Raw genomic sequence first — 18,006 nt, 5'->3', positions numbered from 1 at the left:
AGAGAAACAAATCTGACTCTTGACTCCAAAAGCTGACGCTCCTGCCATGCCACGAAATGATTTTGTTTATGACAAAATTTGTATGTTGAGTTGTACGCTGGACAAACGATTTTGTCTCGTGCGTGTTTTTTCTACAACACCTGCACACTGATTGACCTGGACTCCCTTTGCAACAGGCGGCATTGCGACTTTTTGGGCGTTTCGTTTGCCTGTTTAGAGCCTGTAGAGAATAATAATCAATACTTTCTTTAGATTTTATTGCAATGTGACGTAGCTGCTTTTGCGTTTGCTCGTAATTTCCACATATTGAAATACTCCTGTTAAAATTAAGCTGAGGGTCATTTAATAGTAGCGGTCTGGGTGGTATTTTTGGTACCATTACATTTTTTCTTGTAAAACTATGTTCTAGTTATTAACTGAAGTTTATGAACTTGTTTTTTGACAAACATTTCAACTTTCCATTGATATTTGGAAACTTGCTCGGAATAACTTCGTGTGAACACTCCTTTTAGTACTGTATGTTCCCAGGCTGTTTTCCAGCATCTATGCTGATAAGAAGTACATTAATTTCGCATACCGCAGTTTACTTAGATGGCAAAACCTAAACAAGCAAAATTGAATAGCTTTTTTTTCTACAAAATCTAAAGATTTGCAGCTGCATGTTAGAAACATCAATTAAGCCTACGCCTGCCGTGGAAACACCAATTACACCTAATATTAGTGCTTGTATTCCCGGGCATCAACACACCTACTAAGTGGGAAAAACAAATGATCTTGGGTTGGTCCTTGAACATCATTCACGGGTTACCGAATGCCCTAAACTAAGTAATGTTAATCGCCTAAAGTCAAAATATTTGCCCCTCCCCACGCTGACCTCGATTAATTTATAAACGTGCTAAACGTTTGGGGCGGAGAACGTCGAGGTTTCCAAGGGCTCTAACGTGGTTTGTGTGGCTTGGTGTAATTTCAACATCATCCAACCTCAATCAGTAACTTAAAGTTTTTCAAACAATCAGCTCCAAGCAAAGGGTACGGAATGTCCGCTAAAGCAAAATCAAAATAGCCTAAAACTTGTGAGAAAATTCAAGACAAACTTCAATTGTTTTATGACCAAAAATGAGAAAGCGAGAATTATTCAACGGCGACAGAAATCCGATCTGACGGAGATCAAGAAGTGAGTGTCAACGGAAACAAGTTAAACTGACAACTATAGTGTTAACCAAATATTTTATCTGAGGAACAGTGTCAAACACAAAAAAAAACGTATTGAAATTGATATCGGCAGTGTGGTAAAATTTTAAGTTACTTGTATTGCCGGAATAATGGAGCTTGAACGAATTTCGGCCAAGGAGTTGTTTGGATTTCCATTGTGGGTACTGGGCGTATACCAACAACAATTTGGGCTAGGCCTACATGTGAAAGCGCGATTTCCATACTTGTTTTGATAAAAGAAAAGGCTGATCCTTGACTGATAGGAGAATTGTTGAAACGAATCAATACTAGGCGGGCGATTGTAATATCGACCTGTCTGATGAAAACTGTCGGGCCTATACCGCTGTGAAGGATTTCCCGGGATCCCAGCAGCTGATTGACGTCAATTTAAAAAAGTTCCTCTTTCTGTCACCGTCTCATGAGTAGGCCTATTGTGAGATTAATTACGTGGTCTTTGGTCGCTGGCTTCTTAGGAATTGTTTGCAGCGCTTGCTGCTATCGTGTGGTCCATTATTTAATTGGTTCGCAAGTGCGTCCATTTTTGACTTGGAAAATTCATTAAATACATTCTATCGTGGGACAGTAGAACAAGCGGAAGAGCTGTCTTTTTCAAGCGACCTTGCCCGACCAATTGATAAGATTTGGTCAACCTTAAGGGCGAGCTTGTCCAAATCTTTCTCTGGACCTATTTTCAGTCAAACATTTCCCGAGTTTAACCGGGCATGATTCCACAGAAGTCCTGAGGGCAGGAGAAATAACAATGGGATTTGTTGAAAATTGGACATAGTGTGGTTCCTTCCTGTTTGAACAAAGGACGACTGGGCCCGTGATGGTAAGTTAAAAAAACATGTCATCATTAAAATCGATTTAATCGATAAAAGCGGTTCAGACAAAGAGAACGGAAGCGCATGATCAGATTATTGGACTGCGATGGGGAGTAATTTAAAACGTGGTCTTCGCTATGACGTAAAAATGGTGGTAACAACCTTGAGTTTGGTTTGGCTTGCGTATATGACATTTTTCCGAAAAAAGTTTGACACGATTCTAACTATATGTATCGATATCGGCTAAACACAGCTTAATAAACGAAAACCACAAAAAAGTTACGTACGTTGTGACCTACTTAACTAGACAAAATTACATACAACACAAACAACATAATCAACCGAAAAAAGAAACGTGCGAACGAAAAATATAATAACATGCATTTAAACGTCACCGAAATTGTCAAATGATGTGCCACTGGTTAAGGAGATGGATCCAGCGTTGTCAGGTGTAAATTGAGGATTTCTCAATGGCGCAAATTTGAAGATGATTGCGCAAATTGTTCTCTAAAGACGTATGTCCAAGTCCAGTAGGCTATAGCCGACCAACGATTGCGTTGATAGCACCTCATATAAGGGCCTTCATTGACTAAAATAGCGAATGTTCGTCGATCTGGGCTGCCAGGAGCGGTTCAATGTGTAGCCGCCTGGGTGGCATTTTTAATACCATTACATCATTTCTTGGAAAAGTGTTTTGTAGTTACTGATTGAAGTTTATGAACTTGTTTTTTGATAACACTTCAACTGTCGTTTGATATTTGGAAACTTGCTCTGAATAACTTCGTGTGAAAACTTCTTTTAGTACGTTCCCAGGTTGTTTCCAGCACCTGTGCTGATAAGAAATCTTTATTGCAAATGCCCGCTTCTTAAACTTTATACTGATAATTTATCTACGTGTCAGCTTGAACTACATGTAACTCCCATTGCCAACACATTGTTTTCCTCGCTGCACATTTTCTAAAATGCTGTGTTTTTCTTGTCGAATATTTTCACTCCCATCGCTTCACGTTTTATAAGCTCGCACTTTTACCGGCGAGCAGACACAGACGGAGAGACACAGAGAGAGGCAGATGAGCTTTCTGCGCTAGTCATGTTGATTGCAACTCAATAGACATCTTATAAGCAGTGATATTACTATGTTCTTGATTATGCGTAATATTGAGAAAGTGTACAGCACCTACAATAAAAACCTTTTCTTGCAAACTATATCTGTTGTAATATTAAAAGCTTTCGGCTGACAAGAGGTTAGAGTATTCTAACCGCACGCAACAATAGAGTCAGATAATTAATTCAACAGGTAAATTAAGTTAACATAACATAATTTAAGACAGATAAGCTCTGCATCTGTGTTAGTAAGCTCTGCAAATGAACTTTAAAACTTTAGTTAGAGCTAGCATGAGAAGTGCAAAGCGTCCCAAAACTGCACTGTTCAGAGCTGTGTTTCTATCAGCTTCTTGTCGATAATCTTATAAAATTCAGCATAACGCGCTGAAATATCGGGATCACTAAGATATATGGCGAGGTTCTTTGGTTGGGTCGTTATATGCACATAGAAGCAGAGCTGATTCCTGACTACAAAGGCTGCCGCTTCTGCCTTCGCTCATATAGTATACTCAATAATTAAAAGTCGAGTCACGGCTTTCATAACGTAACAGTACATTCGTAGAATAAATTGAACTAAACAACAAACACACACGCAGCGATCCAAATACCACTACTCACACAAAATGTGGAGCGGCTCAAGGGCGCCATTCCAGGAAACATACAACGGCCACTACAATACAACCCAACTCTAACAGAGAAAAGAATGACACTTCATTGACTGATAAGAAATATAATATGGATGAAATCCTCGACATAGTTGGTCTAAATTTGTTGAAATGTCTCTCCCGTATTCCACGGTTGGACCGCAAAAGCAAAGAATGAATTGAATGAAAGAATGAATGAATTGCCTATATAGATCTTCGAAATGTTCGGCTTTACGCAAAAAATAAATGACATTTGCACAATTAATCATTTCTGTATTGCAGAGCTAAGCGTAGCTGTATTGAAGAGTTTATATTGCCTCAGTCCTCAAAAGTGTACTGTTGAGGCTTAGCTGGTCACATAAGTGTCTGTCGCTCAGATATCGTTAATCAACGGCGTGAAGCTATTTCCTTGGTCCCTTGGTTACTTATTCAGTTATTTATTCAAAACATGAAACTAGTTCCTGGTTCCCTGGTTATTTATTCAGTTACTTATTCGCAGTTCAAATGAGTCATCCATAAAATCACTTGCTGTCTGATGCAAAATTCATTCCGTGCATAATTTTACAATAGGGGAAGTGATCATTTAATGACATCGAACCCAGGTCATGAAAATTTGAAAAGGCGCCAATTTTCGAACGTCACGTTCCATGTGAGACAGCCCATTCCCAATACGACCCACAACTTACAGGCCACCATAGCAACCCACGATGCAAAGACATAAGTCACCAAAGAAGCTTGGGTTGAGATGAAAGAGGTCATGGGTCCTATAAATTGAAGCCAGGGTCGATATTATAGATGTCATGGGTTTCGTAAATTGAAGCCTGGGTCGAGATTGGAACGGTCATGGCTTGTACAAACTGAAGCCTGCGTCAATATTACTGGGGTCATGGATTCTGAAGGTTGAAGCCTGGATCAGGACCGGAAAGGTCACGGCTTGTTTAAACTAAAGCTTTGGTTGACATGCCTGAAAGCCCGGTTTGAAATTAAATAGATCATGTTTTTAATTAAATCCTGGGTCACTAACGTTTATGTTTTGCAGTAAAATATCATATATTACCATATTTTACCGAACGTTAAGCTCCAAAAATTACACACGAGGTTAAAATTTAGTGCTACAAAGATGTTGAGTTATGCAAAAACACAAATGATTTTATAGAAAAACTTGATAAAGTTATTGTTACACTAATTTTATTTTTTGGTGTTTTTCATAAAATGTCAAAGTTCAATTAATTTCATCATTTAGTCTCCTCACATGCTACACCATTCGCTTTATTAAGCTATATATAGCGATTTGCATAGAAAATAATTGAAGGACATGAAAATGGAGTTATTTGAGCTAACATTGCTGCACGTTCGGATTTTTAACAGGATTTTTGTTGCAGATCATTTCACATTTCTCCTGGGATTGTGAAATCTTTCACATGACATACGTTCAACTTGGGAGTTTCATGACATCATGAATTAAGGCAAGATAAATCGTGGCGTTGGTAACCATGTTTACAGAAAAACGTTCCTTTTCGTTGATATGCTTCAATTTGATAAATTATTTTCAATGAATGCCTGCCTTACTATCTTTTTACCAGAAAAAGGTTAAGAATAAGAAAAAATTTCATTAAATCACTTAATTTGTCCGACATCTGCATTACCAATAATGTTTGCAAAAGAACTTGTTCGTTCCAGGTTCAGTGGCCGAGCATGATTTGTGAACCTACCGGCAGCATTGATCATATGGATACTGAATAATAAATGAGCATAACAGTTTCATAAAAGAAGCCTTAATGTTATGAGTTATGACATTAGATTGAACTGTGTAACTGTGTAAATAACTGTGCCTCTCTCTGATTGACTGAATATAGCGATATAATAAGTGAGGCTTGGTTCAAAGCCTACTCTTTTATCCATCATCCAATTCAAGTCATTAGCTCTATTCGGATTTTAAAATGGATATAAAATTGTCTCTGATGTAATTACGGTTATATTTTGGAATATAAGAATTTGGACTTTAAGAAAGGTTTTGTTGACTTAAAGAAACAATCAGAGATAGCATAAACAACGGAGTCAAAAATAAAAAAGTCAAGGAGTTCTAAAAGAACGACTAAAGCCTTTGGCTTTAGGCCAACCTAAAACAATTAAGCTCGCCATTCCCATGCCATACTCTGTGATGTTGTTTTCGATGAGTGTACACTGTACACAAAACTCGACAAGGTCCTCTTCACCTAGAAACAGTCAAACATCAATAGTAAACATGAAGTAAAATAAATTGATGTTTTCATGAAACTTTACATAGCTTCTGAATTAATGGGACCTCAAATAAATTTAGCATTGACTTACCACAATGTCAAAGCAGCATATTTCCAATTGCTATGCATACTGCAGAGCAATCTGTTAGTTCTCTCTAAACTCTTCACATTTACTTGTCCTATACTTTTTGGCAGCCTAAGTAAACATAACATAGAAGTAATTTTCAGCAGATAGACTATTTCCCAAACTACAAGACACAAGTTTACAACGTCTTGTCACGTAATCCAAAAATATGCAATAATCTGCCACAGATGTACGCAATTTAAATCTGCTTTCTAAGGTGCGCATTAGCAATAAACTAAAAACAGCTTTTACGATTATAATGCTATATGTTGTCTTGCATACTGCATTGAACCACAAATAACAAATCTATAAGGTAAACCACCAAGGGGCTTGGTAGCCAAATTTTTACAGCACTGCGTTGGCAACAATGCTGCCCGTGTTTGATACCAAGTGGCACTATTGTTGTAATGCCCTTGGGCAAGGCATTAACAACACTTGCTCCTGTTCAGTCAGTGGTCCTGATGAAAAATTCTAAATTTGGGAAATACGATATAAAAACAATAAAGTGATATGTTGGAACTTACGAGAAGGTTAGCTCGGTAACCAAAGCTCGATTGATAAGGAATCATGGCCGGAGTTAAGTCGTACTAAGCCTGTTTTTAGACTAAAAATAAAGATAACCATTTAAAAACTGTAATGGTGAGAAATGTGTAAAAATGCTATCTTGTGGTTTGTGCTAAAGCATGACCCTTTATCTTTATTAAGGTGCTTACCAAATAAATATGTTATAAATTTGATATCTGAATATGTAGCAAATTTTGGCATTTAGACATAAGTGGGTACTAAGGTAATTATTTAATGAAACGTTACTCATATCCCCTATCCTCAATACAGCAGTGAGCAGTAAACACATTTGTAACATTCTGTCGTAACTCGAAGTCAAATGTAACAAGACATGAGTTAGGTAGTTAATTAACTGTATTAATTAAGTGTTAATTAACTAATTAACATGAATATTTTTTACGATCAAACACTTACCATAAGAGAGAGAGGACCACAACTGTAAGAATCTTTTTGTAAATTGCGGCTGGACATCACTATTTTTGCATCTTGGTTAAATGCATTCGTTTGAATACACTTCATTTCAGGAAATTCAAAAAGAATCTATTTACAATTGAAATATATCAGTACAGTATAAAAGCTTCAAAAGTACTGAAACAATAACTTTTGAACTTTAAGCTCATACGAGCCCAAGCGTGATAATAAAACAAGCAAACTTATTTGTGGAAGCACAAAGGTCGTTGTTGATATAATGTTGGCTACAGTCAAAGCCTATATGCCCACGGTTTACGCCCTTTGTAATCGATGCAAAAACAGAAATTCTTTCGCAAAAAAGATATTTCAAAACCATAAACCATTTTGTATGTATGTCCTGGCTTGCATGTCATAAATGGATCACTTCCCCGCCGCTTACTAAGCACAGTTGTAAACGGGCCTCACGTTGTTAACCTGAACCCGGCCAGTTTATTGGAAGTCCTTATCAGGCCCGAAAGTTGAATTTACTGAATGAATCAGTAAGTCATCTTTTGATGCTAATCTTAGACTTTTAAAAGTTGCGTTTTTGCGATCTGGGGGAAGTTTTTCATACTCTGCGCACAGGCACATTCGTGTAAAACAAGTCAAATTGTGCTGTGACAAAATGTAAGTAGCCTATATGCAGTAAATTTGAGCCTGACTCTAGCCCAACTTTTTATTTAAATTTAAGCCCGAACCCGACCTGAAAAACCGGGCTTACCATCCCGACTTTCCTTTTTGCGCTACTCTTTGACGAATCGGGTGTAAAAGCAGTGTACAACTCGGATTTAGTTTATAATCTTGCGGAATTAGATTTTCAACTCTATGCAGTGATTTTATTGCAAAGTTGTTTTTTACCGTAAAATGAACAGATATGTAGCTAAAACTTTTGGTCGTACCCACTTAAAACTGATTTTTGGTTTGTTTTAATTGAAAAGTGCCAAATTTTGGTTTCATATTGCATTTCTAAAGAATATAGTGTAAAGTTAGTACTTCATATATTCTTCTGGTTATAATGAAGAGACTGCTATAGAGAAGAAGATCTGCTACTGAAGAGACTATAATGAAGCAGAAAAAGGTTGTTAAACATTGAAACGGCTCATTGACTTTCATGACTGATGTAATGAAAGTTTTAGTCTGCGTTTGTGTTTGCTGCTCCAACAAAACAATTTAAAGTCGTTGTTAACGGCCAGAGCAGAAACTCTTATGCAGCAAAAACTGTGCAACAGGTCGCTTAGGGCAGAAAAAGGTGAAAGTTAACCGCTCTTAAGTTCAAGTGTCATTTCAATAATACAAAAATGATTTGTTATCGGAAATGTTTCTTAAAATTTTGGTAATCGAAAATATTCCATTTTCATTTCATCTAGTTTAACTTTAGCTAATGTAACGCAATTTTGCATAGGGTAGCCCTGCAAATATAGCTTATCAAAAGAGCAAAAGTGCTAAACGGTCAATATTGACAAGATATCTTGTTCTTATCAGGGTTCGTGTTGATACAGAAGACAAATGCAACAGAAAGAAATGAAGCTATGGCATATACTGTGACATTATATTGCAGCGATTACCAACCTGTCCGCTAGATAACGACAGGACACCAATATTTTATTTGATATTATTTTATTGGCAAAAAACATGTGCCGAAGCACAGGCATAACTTGATGCAGAGAGTCGTCTCGAAAGAGCGTCTGTGGGTCTCCTTGTCCAAAACATGACTGAATCGAAAAGCGAACAGGGAGTAAAGAGAAATAGCCCAATAATTCTTTGTGCAAATAAACGTGATGTCCCGCCGCTATATATCTATCGAGCAGTGTGGTGCACGCTACAATACAACGCATCATTACAAGCTAAATACTAGGGATGTGCCGCGAAGAAGATTATTCGGGTTCGTGCGAACCCGAATATCATGAAGGTCGACACGAACGAATCCCGAATCTATTCGTATTAGAACTAAACAATAAAATTTCATCTAAAAGTTGTCAAGTCTTGCTTGTAACATGATGTAATCGATAAACAAATCACTTTCTTTCCGAAAATAGTGTTTAAAAAACGATTGAAAAAGCAAAATCGTTAGGAAAACGACCTTCATCGTAAGTACTACTGACTCTAGTTTAGCTTTGTCAGGAAGCTAGATCATCTTTCTTAACAAAAGTCAGTAAATTTATAAGTAATATTGTATTCGGGTTCGCCATTGTTGGTACTTGTGTTCGCCCGAATCTTCCATATAGGCGATATTCGGCGAATCTATTCGGGTTTGGGTTCGTATCGGCCCATCCCTACTAAATACACCCTAAAGGTTGAGCTTGTTTTTAAAAATAACGTACAAAACCGTATATTCAATTAATGTTTGGTCAACGCAAGCACTTCAAGGCTAACAATAAAGTTAATTTAGAATGAATTGACTAACACTCTCGACAGAATGGATTTAAACTTAAACTTGCATTACTACAAAGTTTAGAAATGTGAAGCAAATTTCTGGGTACCCAACACAATAGTCATGATAAATCTTATACTCATATATTTGCCAAATATTAAAACGGGTAAAAATACTGGACCAGAAAAGCAAGGTATTGTGACCTTTAACTAAAAAATAACATTTAAGAAACATCTGAAGACAAATTTTACTATAATTGTTATAAATGTATGAGCTTATACGTTTCCTATCAGACAATTTGCAACATATATGTCCATTTGGGTCACCCACAGTAGATCAAGGCAAGAACATTCTATGAGCAAATAAGAAATGCAAAAAAATTAAAAAATATTTTGTTATATTCAAATGGTCATACCTCAAGAGCTAACCTGGGGTACGAGATACCTGGCTTTTTTAGCAACCTGAAAAATTGTTACCGGGATGGCAATCCCATCCTTCTGTCGCCCTTGACAAGTCAGAAAGGTAAAAAGAAAAGATCTCCTGACCTTAAATTGATATTCATATATAATTTAAAACAAAAATCAGCTCTGTATATAGGCTATGAGATACACAAGTTTACCTTACTATAGACTTAGCCTATAGTTAGAATTTTAAACCATGAAGATTCTATAGTCAAGATTTTTCGTGTTTAATAAGTTTGATATTTAGAACTTTATAGGCAAAGAGGTTGTTACGATATTTTGAGTTTCTTTTCTTCAGTATACTGAGTAAATAAACACAGTATATTGAGTATATATAATAGTAAATCCGATAACATATACATAAACCTTACTCCAACAAGCACAAAAAGTGTATATTTATACATAAAGGTATATATTTAAGCCTATAGTGATTGGCCTATACGTTAATTTGGTGTATTACTAAATCGAAGATGAGCCAAGAAGTTCCTAAGGAAAGTCTGAAAAAACAAACATCTGAGTTGTGGAAATTATTTGCATTTGAACGCTACCAGAAGCGACTGTGTTTGCTCCTTTTTCTTGCAACTTTTCCCAATGCTTTCAGTGGACTGCAATTCCTAATTATTCACTTCACTCCCACTTACGAATGTTCTAGAGTAAGTATTGCATGGCCTAGGATAGTTTACTTTTACAAAACAAAGTAGCTCCTAAATACCTTTCGGCAAGGCATTAACGGCACTTGCGCCCGTTCAAAGGTCCTGCAGGTGAACAGTTCCAAACTTGGCCAACAAGCCATGCAAAAACAAATAAAAAGTATATATGTTTATCGGAACTTGCACAAAAATCAGTTCGTAAACCGGGACTCAATTATGCGATGACAAATCGTTACCCAGTTTATGTCGTTTTAAAGATTTTCCTCAGTTTCAGGGTAAAAAAATGACACAAGTACACCACCACTACACCAGTAGGTAACCTGTGGAAATCAAAATCGAAATATTTTAAGCATAAGTTTTATTAATTTATTCGTAATAAATAAATATCAATCTTTTGCAGATGATGGAAACCGTTAAAAACGAAACGGAGTCCTTTCCATTTGTGAAGTACAGCAGAGTTGTTGATAAAAATGGAAATAAGGATCCGTGCTTCATGCATAACGTATTGGCGTCAAAATATTTTACAACCACAGCAGGTATCGACGATTGTAACCACTAATCTACACTAAAGTTCATATCGATTTGGACCCCACATAGACCAGAGGTGTCTAAACTTTTAAAACAAATATGTGTAAAGTTCAATGGACAATACTTAAATTTATGTGAATACTGCTTTTTCGATATTACGGTGTTAACTTTTAGTATTTAAGATATTACATAGTCAAAGCGCTATTATACTGCTTAGTCTCATTTGTTACATATCAACATTTTCAGAGGCGAATAGAAGTGTGAACGAAACACCGGTTGTGAATTGCGACAAAATTCGGTATAACAGCATTTATACAAGTGCTGTTACTGAGGTACATCAAAAAACCTTAGCGTTGGACATACCATCTGTAATAAACAAATTTAATTTTTGATAATGATAGAACCCAAATCAAATGTTAATAGGCTACAATTCTTTTAAACGATGGCTTGATTAAACTATAATGTATTTGTATTAATAAAACATATATCTTCGGGTTGAAGTTTGATATGATTTGCGAAAACGCCTGGAAAAAACATTTCTTGGTATCTCTTTATATGGTTGGGAAAGCAGTTGGAGGGCAGTTTGGGGGCGTTTTGTCTGACAGGTCAGTCAGTATTTCATTAATAACATTAATTCATGTAAACAAAGCATTCATTTGATAAAACAATAGAATTATTTTAATACCTATTATTTTTCATTGTGTGTTTTAATAAACATCAAAATTTTAATTCAATGTAATCACCAGGTTTGGTCGCAGACCAGTGTTTTTGTTCTTCACCTTCCTTCAGTTTGTGGCTAGCTTTTTGACAAGTTTTGCCTGGAATTTTACTTCATACGCAATTATTACATTTTTGTCCGGAACCACCGCAGTTGTTAACTTTTATGCAGCAATGCTTTTAGGTAGGAGAGCAGTTATGGCTAAATTAAATTTTAAACACAGTAGTGTAACAATATACTGTATACCCTTTCAGGAAATGAAGCTGTGGAACCTTCAAAAAGAAATCTTATGTACTTTGCAACAGAATCTGGGTTTGCTTGCGGTTATATGATAATGCCATTAGTAGGGAAATTTATTTCAGATTGGAGATGGTTTTTACGTTTCTCTGCATTTATTGGAATTATTTATATACCATATTATTGGTAAGTATGATAAACTCTGATCTTTAGAACTACACTACTATATTCAGTAGCCTATTGCCATTTAGGAGCAAGACATAGGCTTGCATTTTGTTGTAAATTTTAACGTTATGTAAGCCAAAACAAGTTTGCTTTTATTTACCTTTAGGTTGATAGATGAAACTCCCATATGGCTATTGGCTAATAACAGAACCGAAGATGCAAAGCTCTTGTTTGCAAAAATTTTAAAAATGAATAAAATTGAAGTTAGTCTTTCGGAAACAGATCTCAAAGAACTGAAAAGCTTGTTGAAACACGGCAGTGCTAAAAACGAACCGAGTAACGTAATGCTTCATTACAAGAAACTGTGCAAATCACCAATTTTACTTTGGAGACTCTTTATTTTAAGCTATACGTGGTAAATATAGAATGGAAATATATACATTATTTCTCCATAGAAATACAATTGAGCTTATCTTTGGAAAGTGTGATAAATGACCTATTTTTTTATAACAGGGCCGTCGTCAGCATGAGTTACTACGTAATTGCTCTGAACAACGACAATTTAAGTGGTGACAGATTTCTAAACATCTTTTACGCTGGATTGGTAGAGGCGGCATCAGGCGTTTTCTTCTTTGCTGGATCAACCAAAATGGGAGCTCATAACGCTTTTATGCTGATGATGATTGTAGATGGATTACTTCTTGGATGTATTCCGCTATTGGCATCATGTAAGAGAGTAAAGTAAGCTAATGGGAAACACTCCTTTATTGAAACGTGTAGGTTTTCGAAAAGGGTCTCTGTGCCTATATGAAAACAAATCTTATCGTCTGCCACCCCACACCAATCAACTGTGAATTTCTGTAATTTACTTTTTATTCGATTGGCGAAACAAAATTCTCTCTCTCTTTATTGTACATAACACTGGTTATATCATTGCAAGCGCTTGCTGCTTTCCTAAACACAGTGTGTCACGATCGCTCCATCCGTTATGCACCAAAGTTTTAAGTTTTATTTTGCATTGGGTAAAGGGAGTGGAAAGGCAGTTCTTGTATTTACGATGTTAAGCAAGTTGCTCGTGTCAATCGCATACAATTTAGTCATTCTGTACACGGGTGACGTCTTCCCAACCACCTCAAGGCATTCTGTTATTGGACTTGTCGATGCTTTTTCAAGACTTGGCGGAATCTGTGCTCCATTTATTATATTTGCCGGTTTGTAAAACTACTCAATACATTTATTACATTAACGGTGATTTTAACCGGTTAAGCTTAAAAGTTGATCAGTCAAGTTAGAAATACCTCGTGCTGAAGGTGAGAATGGAAACACATTAGCGTCTTCTATCGGAATGGGAATTGCTATTTTTGTGTCAGGACTGTTATTTTGTTTTCTTCCTAACACGAAGAACACACCACTGCCAAATACAGTAGAAGAAGCCATCAAAATGAAGAGGTACAGTGGCTATGTTCGGTTGGATGGAATTGCATATTAACTTGTTTTTATATACTTATAAGTAGCAGAAAGCCTTTAAACAAAGATTTTTCAGTGCCACCTATGCACTTACATCTTATAGTATCTAAAACATTCATAACAATTATGATTTTTTCTAGTGTTATTTCAATCTGGTATCACCAGATTTGCAATAAAAAAAGTGTTCCAACGGAAGATCATTTTGCCGACGCTTTTGAAGGTCAATCAGTGTAAAACTGCAACCTTTAGTGATCTTTACGCCAGATGTTGTGATTATTTTTACTTTTGTCTCGTGTTTAAGTCTAAAAAGTTGTGGCTTACCATCGTGTATATCGGAAAATTAATGGGTCACGTTGATGTGTAATGTGCATGGAAAGCCATCGTTTGAATAAAAAAAATGGTTGAAAAACATTTTTACAGTTTCACAGAATCAAATTTTTTTCGCGACAACTTTTCGATTAAGGGGCTTATAATAAAATTATACGAAAACACAAATGTACTATACAGGGTTGTGTATGAACCATATAGTCTATGACACCTTTTTAATAAAAATTCTTAACCTACACCTTAATTAAAATTATAACTTAACCAACTGATGTGCTTTTTCCTGTCAATAAAGCACTTTAAATCTAATTTTGAACTGTAAGAGGACCAACAAAGAGTATAGCCATTGGTCGTTAACCAACACTTTAACCGTGCGTGTCGTGTTTTAAACGGCTGCCTGTCCACTCAACTCAACCCCGGTCAACTCAACCCCGGTCAACTCAACCCCGGTCAACTCAACCCCAGGCAACTTAATCCTAAGGCCTAAGCGATTGTAACTAAATATCAAAATCAGCGATTCTGTTAGAGTATAAGGGTTACCATATTTGATAATGCACAATCCCTGACAAATTTACCTCAGTTGCATTGACCAACTTTAGAATATTACCATATGACGGTAACGTCACGACGACTGACTGACTACTAACGCCAGACTTCGCAATGACGTCAGATAAAGTACCTCGCTCGAACTGGTGTGCCCTATATACAGGGTTGCCATCGGTCTCAACTCAAAAATAAGGACGACTAGGAATCGAAAGACGAATACCACCTTAAACAGTGCACAACAGGAAAAAGCAACCAATGTTCTTAAAAAAAAAAAAAAAAAAGCAAGACACTATCTGCATGTTCATAATTTTGGTATCTCTTTGGTACAAAATGGTATCGTAAAGGTGACAAAATGCCCAAAATACGAACCTCTGCCCTAAGAATAAGGACGCAAGTGAAAATAAGGACATATCTCAAAAAAAAGGACAAACATATTTTCTAAGACACGGACCTTTAAAATAAGGACAAATCTTAGAAATAAGGACGGTATGGCAACCCTGCCTATATATACTCTTGTATTGTTTGCAATCTTCCCTTTTTTACGTTATCGAAATCACCGATTACTACTGCGCAATGTAACAAGCAGTAAGCTGTGCCCGAAGGTGGAAGCCTCTGTGTCTGATAATAAATAAAAATGGGAACTTTATCATTTAGTAATATGCATAGACAGAAATTAAGCAATTAACAGCATAATTACGCCGTTTGAGGAATGAGAACTCATATAATCGAAGCAGAAGTAAAACAAATTATCATCTTCAATCATCCTCGCTCATATTGCTACAGTCGCCAGTGAAGCCGGTCATTATGACACATGTGTTTGTTGTGTAATAATTCACACAACTAATACACAAACCAACAACATTAATCTGTCATAACTAGGGCCATTTTTATTTTGACCTAAAAAAAATTTTTTTTGACTTTATTTTTATCAAATTTTGACTTTATTTTGACCTAACGAACTTGCTTATTTGTAGAGGCCACAGTTCTTCCTCCAGTTACCCAAACATAATGTTTTGTCGATTTCAAACCCAAACGTAATATTTTGTCGAAAAGTCAAGGTGTTTTATGGATTATAAAAAGTGCGTCGTGTTTTTTTGGCGATAGATTTAGGTAACTTGTGTTATTTTGTCCTTGTGAAAAAGGCACTTTGCCTCGATTTTCTCCGCATGGTAAATTCTAATAAACAGCAAATTAAACAGGGAAGAAGTAATGTGACCCCCTTCACGCGGCTTTAAAGAAATCACTACAGAAAAGTGTTTCAACTTATTTATTGTAATACAGCATCATGTAATTTTTAACATTTTCAGGCTTGAAATTTCTGTCTTTTCTCAATAGCTTTTTCAGCATAGAAAATGAGCGTTCAACTGTAGCTGATGTTGGCTGAGCTTTTTGCAGTAACGCATAAGTGGCTGGAGGAATGCTCGAGTTTGAACAGTACATTATTGTTTCCACATCTGAATTGGCTAACCGTTGCTCGATGTAATCTCGAATTGAACAGGGATCCTCGTGAAACTGCATGTTTTTTATTAACTTGAACGCTTCTTCCATGCTGCAGTCACTAGCTTCCAAGAGTTCGACGTTGTTTGTAAGCGACTGATAGTTTGAGAGAAGGACCAGGTCTGATGCTATCTGATCTTCGTTTATAGCCTCTTTTGCCCTGGTGACCAAAATTCCGCCGCTTGTCCAGTTGTTTACAATGGCACGAACAGCAGGAAGGTGCTCACTATACTAAAAAGCAGCTCTAAGCCAGGTTGCCCATCTCGTAATCACAGGTAACGGAGGCGACGGTAAGCCGGCATCACGAAAATCTTTAGACCGGTCTTTGTTTTTAACTGTTGCCGCCTTTACTGTTGCTACCACTGCGTCTACGTTTTTGAAGTAAGCACGCACTCGCATTGCGCAGTTGTGCAGTAAGTGTGCTAAGCAAGTGACGTGAAGTAGACAGGGATAAAATTCCTTGAGTGTCCTACCGGCAAGAGTCATGTATCTCGCAGCATCCGTCAAAAGCAAAGAAAAATGTTCACGCTTAGTACCAAGTTGTCGCAAGACATCGTCGACAATGTGAATAATGCTGCTGTTGTTAATGCTACCATCACGAGCAAGACAATCAATCAGGAAGGTTTGAGTTGGAGTTTCCAAACTTCCTACAAGCACGTTGATGTACTTTTGCCCAGCCACATCCGCCTCATCTACGACCATGAAAATTTTTTTTATCATATACTGTACCAAATCACGGATTTCATTTTCTTTTTGCCTTGCTAGCGTGGCAACGCTAGCTCGAGCAGCAGTCTCAGAAGGCAAATTCTTTCCTGTAGTGGCAAACAAGGATTTTAAAGCTGGATGATTAAGCTTATAATGTAGAGGAATGTCAGCGGATAAAAATGCGGAAACTACATTGTCAGTAAATTTCTTCGTTGGGGCTTGTTCAATAAAAGTTTGCATTGATTGCGATGCTTGTTGTTGCTCCAATCCAGCTTGATGGCGTTTACTTTTCCTGTGGCTTTCAACAAAATACTTTTTATCGCACTTCACTATAACCTCGCAAAAATTGCACCTTAAATCACCCTCGGGAGTTGTCTAACTTTTGCTGAAGTAGATTTAGCTTGCTTAGGCATTTTTGTATTACAGAATGTCAGTAGGCTATTCCTAAAATCAAAACTGTTGATCTTCGAAAAGACCACGTTTATGAAGACGAACTGTTTTATAGGAATTATTTAAATACGTAACAATGAATAAACAATGGACATTTTGCGATAAAATTTACTGCTGATCCAAGTGGGCATTGTGACTTATTTCCTGCTTTTATGGGTTAATATGGTTTAATTGTGTCGCAGTTCCTGATTTACAATGCTTCCACGAGGATTTTTACAAAAATTACTCTCAAGAATCACAAAAACTTTGAGAAAAGCCATATTTTGACAAATTTTGACTTTATTAAAAATTTTGACTTTATTGTAAATTTTGACTTTATTTTGACCTATAAACTTCTTAGTAACACTCCCCAAGGTGCTGAAAACAATTTTTTTCTTTGATTCGTGGTCAGACGAGGTCCTAAAAAATTTTTGACTTTATTGACTTTTGCGGGCCCTAGTCATAACCAAAGTACATTGCCGCCATTGCTTTTTTGTGAAAGAAGGATAAACCCGAAAAAATACAAAAACAGCAAAGAAATGTTGCATTGTATTACACGAATGCAAGTTTTCTTTTATACAGTAACATTTATGAAAACGAAAATTAGCATAAATTTTTTTTAAAAATACGCTCCAAAGTAATTACAAGTAATGAACGTATAACAGTTTATGAATAATACTCTACTATCCCTCATATCAATGGCACTTCTCCAAAGATCCGATTTTTTAACAAGCTTTTGTTGGACT

At 36.5% G+C, this 18,006-nt stretch overlaps 1 protein-coding gene and 1 long non-coding RNA gene across 3 annotated transcripts; one reads left to right on the top strand and one right to left on the bottom strand.

Annotated features, from left to right (window-relative positions):
- Positions 1-798: 798 nt before the first annotated feature.
- Positions 799-7,236, bottom strand: LOC143451453 (uncharacterized). Its single transcript, XR_013114851.1, has 3 exons — positions 7,127-7,236; positions 6,116-6,220; positions 799-6,000 (listed from the first exon to the last, which is right to left on the bottom strand). It is a non-coding gene; the product is annotated as an uncharacterized LOC143451453 (long non-coding RNA).
- A 3,173-nt stretch (positions 7,237-10,409) lies between these two features.
- Positions 10,410-14,142, top strand: LOC143452039 (organic cation/carnitine transporter 2-like). 2 transcript variants are annotated; one of them, XM_076952861.1, is made up of 11 exons: positions 10,410-10,647; positions 11,045-11,180; positions 11,419-11,504; positions 11,674-11,777; positions 11,919-12,073; positions 12,145-12,313; positions 12,459-12,707; positions 12,806-13,020; positions 13,321-13,503; positions 13,603-13,741; positions 13,900-14,142. In XM_076952861.1, exons 1-11 carry the CDS (start codon positions 10,465-10,467, stop codon positions 13,991-13,993), a joined length of 1,713 nt encoding a protein of 570 aa, XP_076808976.1. In that variant the 5' UTR covers positions 10,410-10,464; the 3' UTR covers positions 13,994-14,142. The 2 variants fall into 2 exon arrangements, with proteins under 2 accessions (XP_076808976.1, XP_076808975.1); XM_076952860.1 differs by having other exon boundaries at positions 13,585-13,741.
- Positions 14,143-18,006: the final 3,864 nt, after the last annotated feature.

Source organism: Clavelina lepadiformis, chromosome 4, assembly GCF_947623445.1.
Source record: "Clavelina lepadiformis chromosome 4, kaClaLepa1.1, whole genome shotgun sequence".
Lineage (NCBI taxonomy): Eukaryota > Metazoa > Chordata > Ascidiacea > Aplousobranchia > Clavelinidae > Clavelina > Clavelina lepadiformis.
This window is presented reverse-complemented; position numbering and strand designations above follow the sequence as displayed.